Genomic DNA, 22,875 nt, shown 5'->3' on the forward strand with positions numbered 1-22,875 from the left:
TCCCTCACAGTGGAACTCTTGGACATGCTACAAGAATGCCATCAAAGAAATATTTTATGCTAAGGTCATGAGAGTACTTCATACAGCTCTTCAGAAGAAGGCTTAACCTTTCTTCTAAGAGGAATGTTACTGTTTTGGAAGTGTCTGCATTCTACGAACTGGTTCAAGTAGTCCCCCATACTCTGTAAGCACTTTGCAGACTGTAGAAGATAGTATTGTTTTTGCTGATTCCTCATCATCTCTGCTCCTAGAAGACCATAAGGGAAGCATGAGTACTCCAGAGTGCCTGTGCAGGCAGGAGGAGAGTACTACAGAGTAAAGGAAGATAGAGTTGAGTGCCTGTAGGCTGAGACTTACCTAAGCATTCACTAGTTGTGTATAATGTAAGACAACTACCCAGAGGAGTCTTAATCTGTTTGCAGTGCTTTTTCTTTTGTTTTTGCCTGATTTGTCAGTAGGATAATGAATAAGGCAAAAGTTTTGACTGCTTGTGGAGTGGGTGGCAGGCTGGGGACAGTAGAAAGGAAACCTTCCAGTTTGGGATCTGTTCTGCAATACTGTGCTACTAGTTTTGCATATAGCTATCTTATTCTAAAATCTTGACGCCTCAAAAATGAAAGGTGTTTGGACTGAATGCTATCTTAATGTGTGTGGTTCTCATTTTGTTTTGAATGATGATGGCTTTATTATAAAAGTTAAAGAAGCCTCTGAAAGTAATGATGCCTGTTAAGTATGTTCAGGCAAATCTAGACATGCTATGGTAAATATTACCAAGCTAAAGTTTACATGCTTAAATTTTGGAAATTAATGTCATACTACGTGGTGTACATCTGCAAATACATAATGTTTGTTTTACAGCAAGACTAAATTCTGCCATTTTCATCAGCCTGCAAATTGATCTATGTAACTTTAATGTATCTCACTATTTAAGTCAAAATGTGTATTTGTGATTTTTTTTTTCACGTGCTTGGAAAACATAATGTACTTTTTGCTTGAAGGTGTTATTAACTTAAGAAGTAGATATTGCTTTTGATGAAGATTTCCAGTTTACTTCTTTATGAAGGGGCTTTGTGAACTTAATCTAGTAGATACAAAAATACCATCACAATGAGCAGAGTCTATTTATGGCTGTCAAAACCTGGCTGAAGAGAGAGGTGGTAGTAAATGGGAGAGATCTTATTATGAGTATCCATGCTTTGCCTAGGCTTTGTAGAACTGATAGATTCTTTACCTGTTGAAGTGGAACCTGCCTCATTAGCTTCAATCAGGAAAGAAAACTTGAAAAGAGAATACAGACTGGCTCTTCTAAACTTCAAATGAAAAAATTAATTACCTCATACCAAATGAAAATCAAACATACTGTCTCCTAGTCTGTCTGAGCCCGCAGGCAAAGATACTTTGTTAAGCTACTTGTTTAGTCTTGTAGAGCTAAGAGTTGAGCATTATTATTTGTGGAATTCTTATAGATGCAACTTCTGATTTGGCTTATCAAATTCTGCTGTTGGATTCACAGGTTTCAGCTATATCATCTGACAGGTTTTATTAGGGAAAACAAACTTCAAATATTTCTTACCTGTGATTTAATAAGATTCATATCAATATGAAAACTGCAGGGAGATTGCTTTTTAAACTTGTCTTGTTTTATACTTAGAATTTGAGGTATAATGTTCATTCAGTACTTTTTTATAAAGTAGCATTGCACTAGAAAGTTTTTGTTTCCTAGTCTTTCTGCTTTTACTCATCTATATAAAACTGCAGGTATTGCAGGGTGGTTTTTTGTTTTTCCTGAAAACAAATAGTATTCATTGCTTGCAACAATACAAAGGAAGCACAATTGTGCAAGAAGTTGCCAAAGCAGAATACAGTGACACTTCAGGAAAACAAAATAATAGAAATGCATATATTAGAAATGGCCCATCTGTTGCTGTCAGTTAAATACTTCCTGCAAGAACTTTGACCAAGCGGAGATGTTTTTGTAGCTGGGATATAACTTCTTCATTTGAAAGTTCCACTCAAAGCCCATGTGAAGAGGGAGAGCATGCAGGCATTTTGATGAGCCCCAAGATGAGGCACTGCAACTTTTGTGCCCTGATGCTGACTTTCTCTGCAATCACTTCGTGTTTTGCCTTTTGGGTATTGGAGACACCACAGGCCGTGTGGGATTGTTGTCACGATGTGACCTTGGCTTGTTCTTGAGCAAATCCAGAAACCAAAAAATTGAGATGTGCTGGGGGCAGCATCCTTATTTTCCAGTTTCTTCTCCAGTGCACCTTCAAGGGAAATCTTCATCCAGCTACATTTAGGATTTGCTGGATCTTTTTATGCTGTCCAAAATCTTTGACATAATGCTAATAGATCCATGGTTCAGAGGGAGAAGCATACTATAAAGTTACCACTGAGAACTGAAGGTTTTCACTTAAAGTTCAGCAAGCTCTGTAAGTACGTGAGCCACTTTTCACTGTCACAGAAAGAGTATTCTGTTATGCACTGCTGAATCAAGACATCATAAAAGATCCAAACTGAATCATGTGTTTGATTGCTGAGAAAGAAAACTATTCACAATAAATTTTATATAAATGTTCTGCAGTTAGTGTGGTTCAATTAAAAAGCCTTTTGAATTCTAGAGCAGATCAGTTGTTCTCCAGTATAGAAAAATATCAGAAGAAAACCTTCAGGAAGGTAACACAGGCTGTTGCTTTGTAGTTACAGAAAGATTGCTGAAGTATCTGCTTTACAAATGCTTTCTACTACTGTTCTTTCTTTGTCTAAAATGCTATAGATTTTTAATGTGATTGAAACTTGAACTCACACATCTTGAAACCATAGTCAGATGCATAACATCTGACCTAATTACCACCAAGAGTGTATATTGAAGAACAGGAATGAAGTAGTGGACTTCAGGAAGTTTTAGTTATGAGTACATCATCATAAGTATCTAAATGTGTCATATGTAATCACTGTCTTTAAAACAATAATTTAAAAAAGCTACAGTATCATACGTATGGTTTGTCTATCAGTAAATAATGTCAGTTCCTTTACTTGAACAGCATTGAAACCAAGCTTTTGGAAAGTAGCCTAGGCATAAGTGTATAAGTGTCTATTGAGTGGGAGCTGGAAATATACTTCCTTCAGATTTTCTAAAAATCCCAATTTTCACTTTAAAAAGAAAACAACAAAACAAACATCTTTTATCATATAAGGCCTGGCTAAAAGGATGAGAAAATAGGAAAAAGGAAAGATTTACTTTTCCCTTTTCCCCTTCCCCCTAATGGGGCAGACATTCCAAGCATGGATAACTCTTAGCATTTGATTTGTTTCTGTAGGACTGCAGTGTTCCGGAGATTGAATTCAGCGTGGGAGCCAGTACAGAGGGACTTCCTATCTGCATACAAAGTGCAGTTGCCAATTTAGAAGAACTGGATGTTGAAAAAAACCCATATATACGTGTCAAATCAGGAATGTGAGTACTGAACTTTTTTTAGTGCAGTTTGCCAGCAGGTAGAATATCATGAGATGAAAGTCAGTAATAGGAAAAGTGCTTTAGGCTTTTGCTATAAATCAGTTAACATAACTATATATTTCCAGCTCTTCTCTTCAACATTGTACTACTAAGTGGTCTTCTAGCAGTGGAAGCAAATTTTCAAAGGATTTTTTCCTCTGATTGCTGGCAGAAGTCCTCTTTAGTTCAGTCCTTGAGTGGCTTTATAAATAGAAGAAGAAGATGCTGCTCAGCTATAATTAGCTTTTAGTTTATTGGATAATAAATACTGTCTTGCTAGCCGCTCACCCTGCTGTAACTGTAACATCATGGCTGAATACCAAAAGATGAATATTATGTCATACAAATATTCCTCAAGCTACAGCTGTATACAGACTGCATAGATGCAGTATGATACAGGCCCCCTCAGTTGTTCTGTACTGAGCAGAAGTCTGTTTCCTTGGTAAATGGGCAAGACTATGCATTTCCTGAAGTCTGGAAATTCTGTACTACTTCTTTGCAGAATGACATTAGCTGTTCTACTACAAGAGTCTGAGTTTGCCTTTCCACATAAGCCAAACTTTCCTTTCCGTGAACTTGCAATCTATCTGTGAAGCTTGAGCTGATGAAGGAATTAAAAACATTCTTGTTTTAGTTTTGACAGAACTTTGACTGACTGACTGACTATGAACTGCTTGAATCTCTGTGTGTAGTTTTAAGAAAATAGTTGTTCCATACAGCACTATGTCTCTTCTTCCATTCCTTATTTGGTTTACTAACCCCGTGTCTAACTTCTATGCTCAATGTTCTTGATTTCAAGAAGTCTAAAGGAGTCTCAATATTTTTAATCTACATGTCAAAATTAAGTAGCTTGCTTTTATAACAGTATTTTAATAACTTCCACTGAAAAAAATTGAGATTGATCTTAGAAGCATTTTGATTCCTACGGTAACAACCTCAGGAAAAATTTACTTCTAGTTTCTCATCATAGGATCATAGAATCACCAAGGTTGGAAAAGACCTCCAAGATCTCTGAGTCCAACCATCCACCTGTCACCAGTATTTCCCCACTAAACCATGTCCCTTAGTACTACATCTACATGTTTCTTGAACACCTTTGGCAACAGTGTCTCAACCACCTCCTTGGGCCACCCATTCCAGCACCTGACCACTCTTTCCTAATATCCAAGCTGAACCTCCCATGGTGCAGCTTGAGGCCACTCTCTCTCACCCTGTTGCTACTTACCTGGGAGAAGAGGCTGACCCCATCTCACCACAACCTTCTTTCAGGTAGTTGTAGAAATATATAAGGACTCCAGACTAAACAATTCTAATACTGACACTGATTTTGTATAGTTGTAGTATAACAAACTGGCTTCTTAATGCAAGTGAACAAGTTGGTAATTTTCTCTTCTTTAATTTGGTTAGACTCAGTGAAAGTATCTGAGATCTCCTTAGCACTGATAGTGTAAGTGTATTTAACTATACCTGGTTTTTGAGGCACTGACAGTTTTCTAAAACATAGAGTTTATCTCTAATAGCTACAAAAAGAAAAATAATTTTAACAAGATCATTGTATCTGTAATGTATCTGATTAGATTAATAAGTCCTTCATCATGATTGTTACAGATGGCTTGCTTATTCAGATTTAAATTACAAGGGAGAGATGAAAATTTTGGAAGAATGCAGTGAACCATCTGAAATTCCTTCAGCAGATGTAAGATCTGTGCGTCCCTTAAAAATGGTGAGGACTTCACAACTCTCTAATAAATAGTGTGCTTGTCTTTTGCTACCGTTGCTGCCTTGGTGATTTTAATTGACGTCCTTTCAGGGTTAATCCTTACACATGTAACACACCTGTTATGTCCTGGTGTGTCAACAGTGTTGCAGTGGCATAGTGTTACTTGCTCTCATGAGCTCCTACATGTGCCCCAGTAAGAACATGTCCTTAAGAGTGTCTTCCTGGGCAAGTGCTGCTGTGTAGAGTGGAGATCAAATAGGGCAGAACTGAAAGATTTGGAATTGCACTGAAAACCAACACCAATTCAGTAACTAAAAAAGATTGTAAGTTGTTTGTTTGTTTTTTAATAGTGTAGCTAGAATCTTTTGGGCTTGGAAAGCAGTTGAGAGATTTACTGTTGACAAATATTCAGTAGTCTTTCCAAGACCTCACATTGCATAAAAATATTGGGATGGGCAGCTAATTTAAATTTTGGTAGAGAGCATGAATGTCTAATTATGAAAAAAATATCATTTCACTGTATGCAAGTCTAGAAAAAGAGTTTAAAAGCTACAAGTGAATACAACATAATGGCTTGGTAGGGAGGTGTCTAGTTCCCCTGCAGAGTACCATTCGTTAACATTGACAGAGACAGTACATTTGCTGAAGTTACTCTCTTCTACACATGTGAATGTTTTAACCCGTACCTTCTGCCTTCTCAGGCTTATTGTTTGCATTTCATCATTTGTGCTTAAGAAACTTGAAATATATACCACACAACTTTATAAGTTGTTTTTAAAAAATTGGTCAGTGCAAATTAGTTAAAAAACACACGTTGTAAATATTGCTTTTAAGTGCAAATAGACAACAAATTAATATTTTAAAATTGTTTCAACCCCTGCAGGCTAGTCAATGTAATGCTTTTTTTTTTTTTTGGACATGTTTATAGTGTCCCTGGTCTTCATGAATTACCAGAGTATTTAAACTAGTGTTTGATTCATCTGACAGTGAATGTGGTGAATATAACTACTAAAACTTTATGTTCCTATAGTAATCTAAAATGCATGTCAAAGCATAACTTCAAATTTTGTATAAGTACCATATTCCTTTTTTTTTTTTTTTTTTTTTTTTTAGGGTGGATTAAAGGTCCAAATGCCCATGAATGTCAAGGTAAGCACTAAGGAGACAGAACAAAATGTGAACCTGGAAAAATAAAATAAAATTTCTATCTAAACTATTTTTGTTGAATTTGTGATGTTTGATTGAGTCTTCAAAGTTTGCAGGCTGCTGAAAGGAAATTCACTAATACTATAAAGTCTTCTTTCTTACTCATGTTTTGTGAGATGTTAAAGTAGTCGTAGTTTGGTTTTTACATACTAGAAGACTAGGAATATGCTATAGAAAAATCGTAAAGCTTTTGTAATGTAAAATGAATTTGCCTGAATGACACATTCATCACTATAGTGAAAGGAGGTGGGGAGAGATTTTCCCATTTAATGTATCATGTTTACAAAAATAAATTATGGGAGGGAAGTTACGATGCTTTCTTCCTCTGTCTGAGTCCAATACAAGAGTAATGGGTGTGACCACAAACCTTCTGTGACTTCTGAACCAGATAGCTATTCCAGAATAATCGCTCCTTTTCCCTCCTTTTTCTATTTCTCCACAAAATATTAATGTTTTCTGTAACTTTTAATTACAAGTACATGCAATATTTAAGATTTTTTGTATTAAATATTATTAATAAATGTTAATGCTATTGATAAGTGTGGTTTGTGTGGTTTGGCAGACGAGGAAACCAGAGAGTGTGTTAACTGCAGTCACTGAAATGACTTCAGCAAAGTGCAGAGAAAGACCTCTTGTTTATTTTTAAGGTGTTAGCTCAGTACATCTAGCCATGACAAGGTAGGATTCAGTGCGGGTTGGTTTGTAGTGCCTGAGTACATTATTAAGGATAAATCACAATCATATAATTGCAAAGTGCAATTACCTGTATAGAATTGTGTGAATGAGTAGTCTTTTGTGGAAATTCCTGCAAATGTCTTACAAGCCTACCTAAATCCACATACGATCTCTTCAGCTTCTAGAAGAATCAGAAGATTTCAGGAATACAGTGCTGAATTTTCTTAATAGTGGTGGCTTATTGAAGGAGAAAAGAAACTGTCTTCCACATACTGTAGGAGCACACATGCCTAAACTTCAACCTATCGCACGGGGTATACTCAAGGTGTTGTTTGAAATTATGTTTTCTAGATAATAATATATGAGAAAACCCACTTTGGAGGGTGGTCCAAAGAGTTTTCAGAAAATATTAATTCTGTCCTGGCTCTGTTTGGTGATGAAGAGGATTTTCAGGACATTGGATCAATACGTGTCGTTGGTGGCGTGTAAGTGTTTTTTGTGAGTTTTTGTTATTGGGTTATTTTTTGTTTTTTGGGTTTTTCTGTATGTACGTACGTTAAAAAAGGAGAATCTTTCAAACAGATTTAGCGTAACTAAATGCTAAGAAATGCCAATTAAGACATGACTAGAATTTATTTCACCTGTAAAATATTTTGAGAAGAAAGAAATTTACATTTATCAGTTACCAGCCTTGGGTAAAACTATGTTTCAATACATTTTATCTATTTAAGGAAATACAGGAAGATAAAACTTTGAGAGGTGTTTGAAGCCAGTGTTGACTGTTTCGATGCCAGCAAACTGGGCCAATTAGTTCCTTAGTGACAGCATATGCATAAAGCTTTAATTTAGATTGATATATGGTTCTGGTCTCTCTTCAGTTTGACATTTAAATGCCCCTGAAATCTATAAACTGTCTTATTTGTTTATGGTTTTGTCACCTGTTGGATATTGTCTAAAACTGAGAATTCACCCTTACTGTCCTCCTTTGAGGTCTTGGATTGATTATCTTTTGCCTTTCTTCTTGCTTCCTCCTGCTCTCTTGCACTCTCATGAAAAGAGCCAGATGCTTAGGTGAACCACTCAAGAGATAGACAGCTCCAGCTGTTCTAGAAAGCTACTAAACCACACTTTGTTACTTTAGCCTCTCGTAAGACCCGACAATTTAAAGCTGTTTGGAAGCATAAAAGATTGTTGCTTCTACCACAGTTGTTTCTATCAGTAAAATAGTTTTCAGAAGCTTCATTTTTTTTCTTAAGGGGCTTCAATGTTAATACTTCAATGTAAAGATATAATGTATTTAATACACAGGCAGTCATCCGAATCCCACAAGCATTACATTCAAAATAAACGTCATTGTGAATACACAAATTATCTATTCAAATACACTATGTATTAACTGTCTTGGAAGCCTCAAATTATTAAGAATCATCCTTCTGTCTTTGCGGTGTTTGTTGTGGTGACATTTATTTTTAATATTGTGGTAACTTGAACAGATGAATTAACGTAAACCAAATGGTATTATGATTAAAGCTATCCCTGTCTGACAAATTTTGTTGCCAGTGGAATTTGTACAGCAGTTCTAAATACATAAAAGGGCATTTTAATAAAATAAATGTTTGCAAGAAAGAAATAAGGAAGGGGAAGCATTTTTTCAAACTTACAAAAACGGTGTCAGAATGCCTTATTTTAATCAAGACTTATCTGTTTTGGTTAAAATGCTTCTAAGGTTTTTTGTCATAGTACTAAAATGTATTCCATATGCAACATATTGTATATATCCAATTCACTTGTCTATCCATAGATTAGAGCAGGAAGTACTGGGAGTGGATGAAATCTTCCTCTGCTGAAATCTCTAAGTTTTAACACAAGGGTAGTATCTCCTCCTTTATGAAAACATGGAAAAGATTTGCACTGGGTTTTTTCACTGGCAGCTGGTAATTTTAGGGTTTTATGGCAGCTCGATGCATTAACCTCTATAGTGCTGAATATTGGTACTGGGGGTATGACTGATTGAGTAGAGATACATCTAGAAACAATACACAAATAAACTGTTATTGGAGAAATAATTACGTGGAAGAATTTGATACACAAAGAACACTTCTTGAAGGCTTGTTGAGATTTCCAACAAGTCTTGCTTTGTTTGTTAGCTGAGGCTATGATATGAGCGTTCTTAGGATGTTCTTGTCCTCTTTTATTTGTTATGGAAAATCGTGTATGGAGTTGTTTTGCTTTTAGTTATTTCTCTTTCTTTTGTTATGTGATTGCTTTAGATGGGTTGCCTATGACAGAGAACGTTACAAAGGCCATCAGTACTTGCTCGAGGAGGGAGATTATGAGGACACACACACATGGGGAGGAACTGGCAGTGTTCTCCTGTCTTTCCGGTTCCTTCAGGCTGTAAGTACTTTTGTGAATTTCACACAAATTATACACAGCTCTATACATAAAGGGGGAGGTTATTTTTCATTTACGATACAGCTGTCTTGTGTTTGGTCATTCTAAGTCATGCCCAACTTCACTGTCAGTCTTTTCCCAGTTGCTGAAATTTAGACTGTACACATTGTATAGCAGAGGCAACTTCTGAGTAGCCCTTTTAAAGTTCATGGGACATGGAATTCCTTGTCCCACTGCAAGATTTTTCCAAGCATCTCACTTCTGCACTTCAAGCCATTCAAATCTCTTGGATGCTTTTCTTAGAGCAGTTTTTTCTTAAAAGTTTAACATCATTAAATGTACGGTGTAGTTGTTTATTAATACCAAAAAATGATTGTTCAACACAGCTGCTGTTGAAAGCCTTAAAACAGTGTTACCTTCTGTCTCTGTAATTTTTGTGCCAGAAAATTTTGGCAATATGAATTACCACAGTGATAAGATCTCTTCTGCTAAAATATGTTGTGCAAGGCAACAATGAAATACTAAAAACTCTGGGTCTGTGAGAGCTCTGGCTCTTCAAATGCAGCTGAGTGCATTTAAAGAGTGGCTCCTTTTGAGAATTAGATTGTTCACTCTGAGATTATCCAGTCTTTCTGATGTGATGTGATGTTCCTGAACCATGAGTTTTGTGAAGATTGAAGACAGGCATTTAAAGCAATGTCACTGCCTCAACATTCATTATTATTTTGCAGCAGGAGTGGGGGAGGAGTTAATGGGAGCCAAAAGCAGCCGTGCTTAAATTCACAACATGCAGGTTTAATTTTTATGAAATTCAATTAATTCAAAGAAGTCAATGAATTGAAGAAAAATGTTCTCCTCTGAATAATTTATTTTTCAGATTTGGCAGGAATTCACTTCTAACTGCTTTAAATGGGCGTAATCCTATTCAGTTAATGACTGATCTTAGTTATTTCAAGCTATGTATAATGTATTTGAGTAACTTGAATTAATATTTTAAAATCTGTCAAGCAAATCACATATGTACTGATTTAAAATTGTGCACATGTTTAGCAGGGATGATGTTCTGTGTTTATGCATGTATATGCAACTGTATGTGCCACAATCATATGCAGTATGTAGTTTCAACAAGAGGAACTGCAGCTGGCACAGGAAGACCTTGGATCTCTGGGTGCGTATTTGGCTGCCACAATGTAAGAAGGACAAAAAACTGTTAGTAGGATCCAAAGGAGGGATAAAAAGTTGTTCAACGATCTGGAAAGCAAGGCATAATAGGAGCGGTGGAGGTCCCCTGGGCTGCCCAGAGCAGAGGCAGCTGCAACCCCTCATGGGGGAAGCAGAGGGGCAGCGCTGAGCTCTGCTCTCTGTGACAGAGACGGGGCCCGAGGGAACAGCATGGAGCTGTGTCAGGGGAGGGGCAGCTGGGGGTTAGGGACATGTGCTGCCCCAGAGGGCAGTGGGCATGGAGCGGGCTGCCCAGAGCAGTGGGCATGGCCCCAGGTGTTAGAGTTCAGGGGGCGTTTGGACTCATAGGGTTTGAATTTTTGGTGGTCCTGTGTGGGCCCAAGAGTCAGACTTGATGATCATCATAGATTCTTTCCAACTTAGGATTTTCAGCAATTCTGTGATTTTAATTTGATTCGAGCCTACAGTAGGCAAGGTACTCAAGTCCTTAGCATTTAAAAAATGTGTCATTCATATTCGACTATCAACATATATTATTCAAATTGACATGTAAATGTATATCAATATATACTTCTGCTATTAAAACTTCTCCTCATAATGTAAAGAGATAAGCTAGTTTGTGTCTGGAATTAAAATCACTGATAACAGTGGTGTTTTGTTAGGCTTGACCAACAGATTGACTGCCACTCTCTGATGCACAGTACGTAGGCCAGTGTTAAGGCATGCCATATTCTCTCTTTGTGACTTTCTACATGATTTAAGGTCAGGAGCTTAAAAACATTTCAGTGCCAAACTCTTGTTTTCAAGAGTTTGGGCAAAAATGCAAAACCAGCTGTCTGTGCATCAGGCCCCTTGCTAAATAGGGAGCGTATGAGCTTGTTGCCATCGTCTCACCAATGCTGTGAGGAAGAATACAGTAATGGCTGTAATAGTCTCAGACTAAGTAGGATTGTTCCCAGATACCAGATTCTTTATTCCTCTTCCCTGAAAATTCTTTTTTAGTCAGGTGGATTCAAGAGTTTCTGCAGATGAAGGAATTGGTGAAATTTAGCTGTATTGAGTTATTTATGGTCAGCTTGTACAGGGAGAGGGGAGACTGATCCCTGCTCCATTCAGATACTCAGCAGTGCCACCTCTAGCTGTACTGGTCCCTGCATAATATTTTAACTCAGACGTGACACCAGATGACCTTGACATTGTTGACTTTAAGGCCAGCCCAAGCCTGAAAACAATTTAGCCTGGCTTGCACAGCAGAATCCCAAGCTAATAAGCCCTGCTTACCTGAGTCAGCTGCAGGCAGAGTCCGATCAAACATCTCTGAGCAGGAAGCATGGTGCAGGAGCACGTAAGTGACTCTGCAGAACTGGACTGAGTGCAGTATACCTCATTAGCCTGTGTCAGTGCCGAATGTCAAATGTCGCTGTGCAAAGCTCTTCAAGTGTTTCACTGCCACTGTGCTCACCATGGTGGGTTTACTGAGAGCTTATTAGCACCAGGAATATTCAAGCCATGTTTCTGCATACACAACTATTGCAGTGGAGCTGAGGCATGAGTTTTATCTCCTGAGAAATCAGAAAGTTTTCTTCATCACTCACAAAGCAGAGATTGTGAATGTAACCCCTCTCCATTCACTGTTAAAGACGCGCATGCATGTAGGTACGCTGCAAGATATTTCAGGTTTTGTCTATCTGAAATATTTCTGCTACAAACTGCTACAGGCTCTCATGTAGGGATTCAGAGAGTATTTTGAAAGAGAGAAAGGTCACGTAGAGTTTTATTTTCTAGCATGCTGGCATCTCTCTTATCAGCAGCTACATTGGACTCACTAGAGTCAAATGCAGGACAAGTTCCTGAGGGAGGGCAGCAGCTTGTACTGTATACTGATCTGGTGGACTGGTCATGTTTGCTGTTTTCTGCAGAGTCAAGTGAGAGGAATCTGTGAAGCTAGAGTTTGTTCGTGTTTGTCATGATCAGAGAAAGACCAATTTCTGAATCTCTTATAGTGCAGCAGAGTACTTTCCCACTGATGTTTTCAGATTTAAAATTAGCCTTGTCTTCAAAGTTCATTTTTAAGTATTTCATATTGTTTACTATACAAGAAACTGCAGTGAAAACTGTAAGGAAAAAGTCATGACTGTATTTAAAACATGTTTTAAATTAAAATTTTGGATATATTTTCAGTATTTAAAATTTAAAGAAATTAAGTGCAGATTTGAACTCAATGGCTTTTCAGGAACTCATAAAATTCTTGCTTTGGGGCTGTTAAGTTAGCTGTTTCTCATTGTCACTAAAACTGCACTAATATTTTTTCTTTTTTCCATGTAGTAGTCTGAAACTGCAGTTGATTATTTTACCAGACGTTGTACTTGAATTTCTAGTGCACTCTTGAAGTAGCTGCAACTTCTTAAATAAGTGGAAAAAGTAGATGGTCAACACAGAAGGAAAGCCAGTTTTACTACAGAATTTGCTGCATCACTTTTTAATATCCTGTAAACAATGCAGAGCTTGACACATTAAATGTTTGTTCTAAAATTGGTTTTGATTATGACTGAATCCTGTGTACAAGGACAGTCTCCTTTAAAGAGCCTTTTCCATCTGGCTGTGTGCTTGGTCTGGCCTTAATTTTTAAGTGCTTTTTTTGATTCTTGTAAGGCTAGTTTTCTCAGTGTAGCCTTCAGCATAGTGATCTGAGGGCTGTAGGTTAATTGCTACATCAAAAAGTATTTAATGGAATAATTCCTGTGTGATGTCTTCGTATATTTGTGAATCTGTTGCTACTGTATTTGCTTAACAGTTTGCAAAACATTCTAATTTGTGACTCATTACAACATTCAGAATGTTTCAGAAACACTGACATTGAACTGAGTTCATGCTTTGGATAAAAGTTTAAAGAAGGAGGGTGAATGGTTTGTTGTTTTCCATGTTTCCAAACAGTGACTGAACTGTGTTCTTAAAATTGCTAAGTATTTAAAAAGTTGGATATTTGAAGCTCAATTTTAATTAAAGTCGTCCAAGTAATCTGGCTAAGCAAAGCAATGTGACACAGCTATATAAGGCAGAGTATAACAGTACGGTCTGAGTTTTATTTTATCGCTATAGAGTGCGTTCAGTCACACAGTACACATCTCCAAAAGCTACAAACCCTTTTTGCTGAAAAAATGATCTACGATTGCCCACGTCTTGCTTTTACTCTCCTTGATTATTGCCTTGTCCCTGGGAAGGGAAAAGGTAGGAAAACTTGATTTAAAAGTCTGTAGTCATGGCAGTGCTTGGAGTAGTCATTTGTGAAGCTGTTGGAAGACAAATGCTCACTCTCACCATTCTCATTCACAAGCAGGCAGTTTTGCACTCTGTTTTTCTCATAAAGAGAAGGGTGGTACTCAAGAGGCAGCAAGTTCTTCCTCTCTACGGGGGAAACAAATGAAGAACGTATAAGATTGACAAGCATCCAGCTAGGTTCTTCAATACCAAAGTCTCCCTTAAAGATCTTCACAAGAGACCTAAGCCTTTTCATTTTTTTATAAAGGACTATCCTTCAGTGTGCAGCTCTTGGACAAAATGTTTTATGTAGTGAAGTAGCACTCAGCTGTGGCATCCAATCTTCTAACTCATATGCTGCCTCTTAGGATTTCATAGAGTCATCAGTGGCACTTTTTCAGTCCGATGATGAAGACGGGAAAGCATTGGACATCGTCAATGAAGAAATTCCTGATTTGGAACAGACTGGATTTGGCCCAGAAACAGGATCGATTCTTGTGAAAAGTGGAGTGTAAGTCTACTGAAATACATGACTGGAAGTATTATGTGCTTTTTTACCCAGCTGTTTTCAGATAATATTTGGAGAGGAGGTACTTTACATGGAACAGGTGGTAAATGGTTGGAGGACAACAGTGTTTATTTTTGTTTCCTTGGTAAATGAAAAAATATCTTAATGTTTTCTCTAGAACTTATGCCTGCACCTTGATTTGGATCTGTGCACTCTAGTTAGTACAGAAAGCTTGTGAGGTCCCTCCAGAAATCACATAGACTGTAGTTCATAATACAAACTTTGGTAGTAATGTAGAGTGTTGTGGTACAGAAGTGAGATTTTAGGTATGTTAAGAACTGGAATACCTTGTGAGGACAAACGGAGCCTGTACAGAAAATATGTGCTGTGCCTTAATCATAATAAAGTCAGGCCACGGACACTGAAAATTGAAACCCTCTTTAGAGAATGATTTAAACTAAAAGCTAGCGGCTAAAGCATGTGCTGAAGAGTACATGGTCCAAACTGATTAAATCCACATGATGGACTTCATTGATGTTCCATATGCCTATGTGAAATTCAGGAGGAAAGTAAACAGTACAACTGCAATAAATAAGGAAGGTAAATAACTTGGCAGGCATATGCAGTTTTAAGTGATGAAGCAAGGACATAACTTACAAGTGCCAGAAGCATAAAAACTAGTACAGAGAGAACTGGAATACTTGGCATCAAATGACAACTCTGATATAGCAAACCACAGAGGTTGGGATGAAGGATAAGCCAAGCAGTGTTGCAAGGCTACCAACTACTGGCCAGTGTGCATACCTCATGGTTGGAAACAGCCCGTTGTGTACAGGTCTGATGTACTGCCAACATAACTTCATCTCAAAAAATGGCTTAAAAGGGGCTCCCTGGGACCTATACATAAATGGATCTGCCTTGTTGCAGTAGAATGGCAAAATCTATAAGATCGTGGAATACATGGATAATCACAGTCTGAAGGGAAGGAATCACTGTGGCTTCTGTGAATGGAATTGCTGCCTCGCTAAATCTCTGGTATTCTGTGAGAAAGTTGATATGCACATGAATTAAAGGCAGTCATGTGGACAGAGTACTATAAAAATAATAATAGTAAAAGCCTTTGACAGAGTGATGCATAGTTTATTGGAGAAATAAGGCTGCATGGAATTGGAAGAAAAGTTCTGTTAGGAACTGAAAGCTGGCTCATATGTAGGAAGTGAAGAGTCTTAATAGAGAAGAATCACCAGTTTCTCAGGCATTGTGATAAATCTGCTTTTATTCAATCAGTATAGTCAGTATTTTTATTCAGGAAAACTTAGTAATCTGGGAGCAGGAAGCAAACAAGACTCTTCAAATCTACAGATGATACCAGCTTCTTCATGGCATGTTAAAAAAGCCATGTTACTTATGAGAATCTCCAGTTGGTCCTCACAAAATTGAGCAGCCAAAGAGATGGCAGGTATAAAAATATATAGTAATACACACAGGGGAAAGTAATCTAAGACATAACTAAATGGTGCTAAATGTACAAGATGCTAAATGGACTACAAAAGGAGATGCCCTCTAATATCCTTAACAGTTCTAGAAGAACAGTCCTTGGTTCCAGGGGACTAAGAAAAGAATGGACCAAGGCAAGTGGCCAGATCCAAGTAGCATCTCCCTAACTAGCTTCTGCCTACTTAGGCAGCTGACAAAGCATGCTTAGGGTTAGACACACCATTGATCAGTTCCTTCTTAAATTACAGCAGGATTAGCAAAGCATGAAAAGTTCAAACAGGCAACTGTGGAAAATTTTTGCTTTATCTCATCCTGTCAAGACTTCCTCATTTATTTTCTTTCTTCTTATACCATTTTTCTTAATTCCAATTGGAAAAGTTGGAAGAAAGTTCTGTCTTGTGGTGATGGTGAACAAGTTAAGATTGACCTGAGAGAGATTCAAGAAATAATTAATCAAGTATCTTTCCTCTTGGCTTCTAAGCAGAGTGTCCAAGTAGTGTTTGTAAAGTAAAAACAGTAAATCAAGTGTGTGACAATTAAATGCCTCAAATCAAATTTGACGTTTCACTGTCAGATGAACTTGTCAAGAAAAACTCCAAAGAAAATTGTTGATATTTTTGTCAAACTATCCATGAAAATGTTATGTTTGCTCTTTATTTTTCTGCCGTTCTTCAGGTGGGTTGCATATCAGCAGAAACATTTCTGTGGAGAACAGTATGTATTGGAGAAAGGAAAATATAAATGTTTCTTTGACTGGGGAGGATCCAGTAAAATCATTATGTCGATTCGACCTATTAAGTTGGTGAGTTACTAGAGATTGTTAAGGGAAAAACTTAAAAGAAAGCAGACTTTTGAGTTTAAAGTCTACAATAGTTTTATAATATGTATTTCTGTAATAGTTTTATTACCAATTTGTCTGCTTTATTTGAAACAAATTAAAGGCTCTTGTGGATGACATACCGTAACTCTGTACAAGATAGATACTGAACCTTGTCTTTCTGAAATAGACACTTTGGATCTTTCTTTCTTTAATGATAAAATTGATGGGGAAACTTAGTGAGAACTTCCCTTTGTCAGGCTGCGTTCATGGAACAATAACTTGGCCTGGAAAGATTGATTTTTGCCTCACTGATAAATACTTGAGCATTTGTGTATCAGTTTTCTAGCCCATATTATGTAGCTGTGGGGTTTTTTTTTATATTTTCATACTAAAATATTCGTAAGGCATATGGTGACTAAAAACAGAGAATAGTTTTAATCCATTTTTAAATCCAAGGTAGTAACCTGACCAAATAGATAATCATCCTAATGGAAAGCAAAGCAAATTCTCAGTAATAAGTATATAATAAATATTATTGCACTGAAAACTGGAAAGGTACAAACATTAAGCCTTATTTTGAAGAGCATATTTTGAAAAAAAAAATTGTCCCAATATTACTTTGAATTTTGTATTTTTTCAAGAAATATACTTAAATCCAAATATATTTACACTGACTCTATTCCATATTACATGAACTAATTTATTAGTTACATGAACTAAAGATGCAATTTTTCCATGGAGAAAAGGACTGAACAACCAGGCACCTATAACGAGCTTATAGGCTTCTGATGGCAGAGGTGGTGAAAAGAGAATTTTGCCAAGAACATGGGAACTATGTGCATCTCTGCTCTTGAATTTGTAGTTTACAAATTTCAGGAACTTGACATGCCTTCTTGGAAACTAATTGTAATTCATTTCATTATTATTATTTATTTTATTATTCATTTATTTGTTCATATGCTTATATATATTTATTATTGCAGGAACCACTTGGAACGAATGAGCCTCCACATTTGGTATGTTGACATTGTATAACAGTCTCTAGTACTAAACCACATTTAATAATTAAACACAGGTAATGCTGAATTTCTTGCTTCATTTCTTCAGATGAATATCTCAGTATTGTCATCTCCGTACATTAAAGAATAACTTGAGGAAGCTGGTAGATGTGTAAAGGCTATGTTTGCCAATCTTCTGTTCTTATTTTTATTCCAGTTCACACCTTTTAGTATTCTGTCCCCAAAAAATGCAAGCAGCACAGTAGACTAGGGTAAATTTGTATCTTTCTGGCCAGCTATTTTCCTATTATTTTCTTTTTTTTTTTCTTTTTCCTGGAAACTTGATATCACATATATTTGTCCTTGTCTTTGTGGCATGTGTTCTTTCCATTATTTTGCATTCTGTCTCGTTTGTCGTTATGTTGCCTTATGTATGAGGTGAAGAACAATGAAGTATAAACTGCAGAAAATTGAACTGCACGCTTCAAACTTGTAGGTCTATTGAGAGGAAAGCTGGAATTTCATGATTATAACAAATCCAAGATATATTTCTTCTGTGACACGTTCAAACAGTTACATCTACCTTGCTGATAATTGACTTCAGTTTTAAGAAGCAGTAATTTTGAGGATTTGCACTTCTGGTCTTTATCTTAATTCCATTAGCGTACCTTTGTGATTTAAAAACTGCTCTGAATGTTTGTGCTGATCACCAGGCATAGTCTCTATTTCCCACAAGGTTCTGCCCCAGCAGGGCTCTCCTCATTTCTGGCATTTGTGGTTTTACTTATCCTTTTCTGTCCTGCAGTGGGCTGCTAGCATGGGTGATGATCCGAGTGGCTATATTGCTTTTTCTGTTACGTGCTTTTAATTAAGCAAATTTGGAAAACTGTATTTTGGAAAACTTGATATTTTCCAAGAGAAAGAGAATCTAGAGCTCAGTGGCTGTGTTTCAGAAAACTTAAGTATTTTGTCATCTGGACATAATTTTATTCTCTCTTCCTTGGACGGCTATCATAGCCATAGGCGTGTGGGAAATGCATACATTGTGTTACTTAGCAGGTTGACCGCACCCTTCTTTTTCTCTATGTTCTCTTGTTCAACTATTTTATGATTACCCCAGGACTGCAGGAAATGTTTCTTCTCTGAAGATATAATCGGTGTATTATTTTAGCCTTAAACACTGATTTCCTGCCAGACCTACTTAAGTGGCAGTTTGAGGCCAACGATTTGCGAGTTCATTCACTCTAAGGCCTTGGTAAACGATACCAGGTAAAATAACTGGCTCTAATGAATCTGATGGGATCCAGACAACTGAAGATAAATATAATATATTTATCCTTCTTCAGCTCTTCTACTTTGTCAGCATTTCCCTCCCAGAAAAATTCTTTCAGTGTTTCAGTTTGGTTTTCCAGACCTTTAAGATCAATGCAAACCTTTGAAATTTCAATACATTTTGTTTACAGTCTTTTTAATTTTTCAGTGATATATATGAAACAATTTTAAAAATCTGTGTGTATGATGTAGGATACTCCGAAAGTAATGCCTCCTATTTATTTTCTACAACAGATACAAAGAGCACAGTAACACTATTTGATAGATCAAATTCTCAGCTACAAAACACTATTTTTTCAGCACAGTCACCACCATTAGCTGTGCATTTTCACCAGCAATTCACAAGAGCCTGCATGCCACGCTTATAGAAATCTGCATGACTTTCTGGAACGTGGCTTGTTGCCATTACTGAAACACACCACCCACCACCTCACTGTGCTCACATCCACTACCGCCACAACACCAACATTTGCCTCTGACATTGTGGGCCAACATAATGAAATAGGAGGCATTGCTTTTGGAGCAGCCCATATATGCACACTTACCTAAAGTTACTGATCTGTGTGAGACTGTTTTGCCTGTTGTGTTGTACAATAACATTCTTAGTTTTGTTTTTAAAAAATACTATCCTGACTTCTCATAGTCCTGGTTATTATAGGATTCCATCTTAAAAGTAAGAAAGAATGTAACTTGTATCATTACAGTGCTTTTAGGAAGGGAAATATTTTCAGTAAATTTTTGTAGGGAAATATTCAATCACTTAGGATGAGTGAAGGGTAGCATTCAGTTAAATATGAACATTTTCCCATTCAAGGTAAATAAATGTTTGCATATATGCAACAGTCTTGTAGTTTGGAAAATGCATGGTGCATATGAGTTGGCAAGTCCTTAAGTATTCTCTTCTCTAAGCCATACAGCATTTGTTTTGAATGATTCCGTATCCATTCTCCCACCATTAATAAACGTAGATCTAAGCTAAGGGAGCTGTTCAATGTCTCGGAGAGTGTTGTCTTCCACTTTTTTAGTTGCTCTTCAGAAAAACAACTGAAGTTTCTTTTAATCTTTTCAGTAACTGCCCTGATCTTCACTTCTGCCAGGATCACTAACAAAGTACATGTAGTGCAAGAATGACTGAAATGGCCGCTTCTAAGTGATTCATTTTATTTATTAGAAGAAAACTTTGTTTTGCCCAGCAAGAACAAACCCCTTTTCATTAGCAGGCTTGCACAGATAACTTAGGTAGCAGAGCGAACTGCTGTGATAACTTGTGTGTATTTTCAGTATTCTGTCTGTTGACTTTATAGGAAGTGAAACCTGATAAAGTTATGCCAGGACCTGATAAAGCATCATTAGCTGAAGTTTAAGAGTAATAACAAATACACAGTTTTTTTCACTGATGAATTGATACTTCATCCTAGCTTTAGTAAAATGAAGACCATCATTCACTCTTAGACATATTCCATATAAAAGTGAGTTACAGACCTTTTTTTGAAATTGTTGCATAGCATACGGCCTATGAAAGAAAGATGGTGTATATACTTTTATAAAGTTTCTTAAGTGCATAGAAAAGAGTACATAATTACAGCTTAAATAGATGCTCTGAAACGTAGCATTGCAATTATATTTACAGAAAAATTAATTACACCTTATCCTTCATATTTTAGCTTATGTGTTTTCTCAAGGCCAGGTTAAGCTTCTCATGTTCTTTCCAGCAGGAAATGCATTCAGTTCTTTTAAAAATGCAGTCTGAGTTTTTCCATAAAATCATTTGCTAATGCTTATGTTTGGCCTGCTCTCTCTGTACTGGCAAGAACATTTGATTTCTTTTCTTTGACAGGAAGCTAGGCCAATTTGGGACATGATGGGGAAGTCCTGCTTGCAACAGCCATAGCGTTTTTTTTCCATTGGAAAATATGAGCTGTTCTTTTGATAAAGTAAAATTTTGTATTGTTATCCAGCCCAGCCTTTCTTTCAGGTTTTGAAGTGAAAATCATCTCCATTATACCATACCAGCCTATGAGCACAGAATTCTAAGTGACTTCACTATAAGTCATAGGCTATATCATACTAGTTTGTTTTTTTTTTCTCACTCTTTTTTTCCTCCTTTCTTTCTATTTAACTGCAATGCTTTCAACCTTGTTACTTTTCAGAGTGAATTGAGCACATCTTATTGCTAGAATATAGTTAAATGTCTTGAAGTTTTTCACCATGACATGCAAAACCATCTCAGCTGAACTTTAAAAGACGTTAACGTAGCCGTGCTACATCTACCAAGCTGCACCAGGTTGCCCCCCAGAAATTTCCCTGCTGGTTTTTGAACAAAAAACTACCCGCAGTCACTCAGGGAACAGAATATTTCAAGGCATTTTTTTAACAGTAGCCTTGTATCTTTTGGCTAATGCTTTCTACTCCAGTTTTGAAACCTGGATTACTGAGCTATAGCAAAAGTTAGCCACAGTTCAGGAGTATTTCAGGTAGAAGATAACATCTTTCAGTCCTAGCCTTCTCTGTTTTCTGAGCCCTTTTCTGCTGCATTGGAACTTACACTTGTTACCACTACATGACTGTAACAGTGATATTAACATCAACTTCCTGAACAGAGTCCAGAGATAATAAAACACACAATCTTTCTAAAAAAGAAAGCAGCTATAGAGATGTAAAAGACTCCTTAACTGAGAATTCATTCTATTTATTGTATCTTTGTGAACTGAATGGATATGTCTCTTAGACCACAACTATCTCTGCTAACATTAATGGCAATGAGTTTGTTTCCCTTCTAGTCATTGGCTTTATTTTGTTTTGTTCTTGTAGCTCAAAGCTTTCAGTAATACACATTTCCAAGGAGCATGTATAGATTTCACAGCAGAAGTTTCTGATTTCACATCATTCATACCATGTTCTTTTAAGGTTCTTCGGGGTTGGTAAGTGTTGTTTTACATGCCACCATTTTAAGTAATTTTTTTTTTTCCTAATGATACTAAATTTCAGATCATCAACTTAACACACTGATCACATTCCATCACGTCTTAGACTTTTTGTCTTGCAATGTAGCTCAGTAAGCATTGCCCTGCTGTTGATTTGGGTAGCATGCTTTTGTTTTTCCTGTTGAAAGGGAAGCTCACAGTTACTGTGACTTTCTTTTTTTAACTCCCATTAGAATTTATTTCAGATTTTAAGAGTTCTGTGCAGGAGAGGTATCTGCCTTCCATTAGTGTCTATTGATTCCAGGACTGAAATTTCAAATTTCTATACCACGTGATTTGATTTTTATATTTTGGTTGCTTTGTCACATAGCCATTTGAGTCACTTTAGCTTTAAAAAACACACAAGCTTAACAAGGACAAACAGATTTATTTTTTTTATCCCTTGCTTCCTTAGCAAATACTAACTCTTGAAAAACCTTATTAATAATAAGCAACTTGAGCTGCTAATCTTTTTTGTTACTTTGTTCTTGCAGTTGGCTCCTGTGTTACCAAGGGGAAATTGATGACAATCATTGTGTGCTGGAAGAAGGTCTCTACATTGATCTCCTTTCCTGTGGCTGCCCAACTGCTGCAGTCAAATCCCTCAAGCCTATTGAATACGTAAGGACTTCATTGAAAAAAATAATGCTTTGGAACTCTTTTATTAGTCAGATGCCTGAAGCAAGTGCTCACGTTAAACAAACTCCCACTCAGGGAAAAAAGTAAAGTTTGTTTTCTTGGGTTATGGGATTTTGAGACTTGGAACAAGTCAGGCTGTGTGCATGCTATCGTGTAGGCACACACTCTTGGATGCTTCTGTGTT

General features: G+C 36.8%; 1 protein-coding gene across 2 annotated transcripts in view; it reads left to right on the top strand.

The window, feature by feature from the left end:
- Positions 1-22,875, top strand: part of CRYBG3 (crystallin beta-gamma domain containing 3) — a 91,860-nt gene that overhangs the window by 50,579 nt on the left and 18,406 nt on the right. For both annotated transcript variants that reach the window (XM_031612574.2, XM_090152505.1), the window contains exons 8-17: positions 3,324-3,460; positions 5,108-5,222; positions 6,333-6,368; positions 7,452-7,585; positions 9,371-9,497; positions 14,303-14,445; positions 16,615-16,741; positions 17,743-17,775; positions 21,901-22,010; positions 22,547-22,673. In XM_031612574.2, the coding sequence (XP_031468434.2) occupies positions 3,324-3,460; positions 5,108-5,222; positions 6,333-6,368; positions 7,452-7,585; positions 9,371-9,497; positions 14,303-14,445; positions 16,615-16,741; positions 17,743-17,775; positions 21,901-22,010; positions 22,547-22,673 (1,089 nt within the window). The remainder of the gene's footprint in view (positions 1-3,323; positions 3,461-5,107; positions 5,223-6,332; positions 6,369-7,451; positions 7,586-9,370; positions 9,498-14,302; positions 14,446-16,614; positions 16,742-17,742; positions 17,776-21,900; positions 22,011-22,546; positions 22,674-22,875) is intronic.

Source organism: Phasianus colchicus, chromosome 1, assembly GCF_987193195.1.
Source record: "Phasianus colchicus chromosome 1, bPhaCol1.hap1.1, whole genome shotgun sequence".
Taxonomy (NCBI): Eukaryota; Metazoa; Chordata; class Aves; order Galliformes; family Phasianidae; genus Phasianus; species Phasianus colchicus.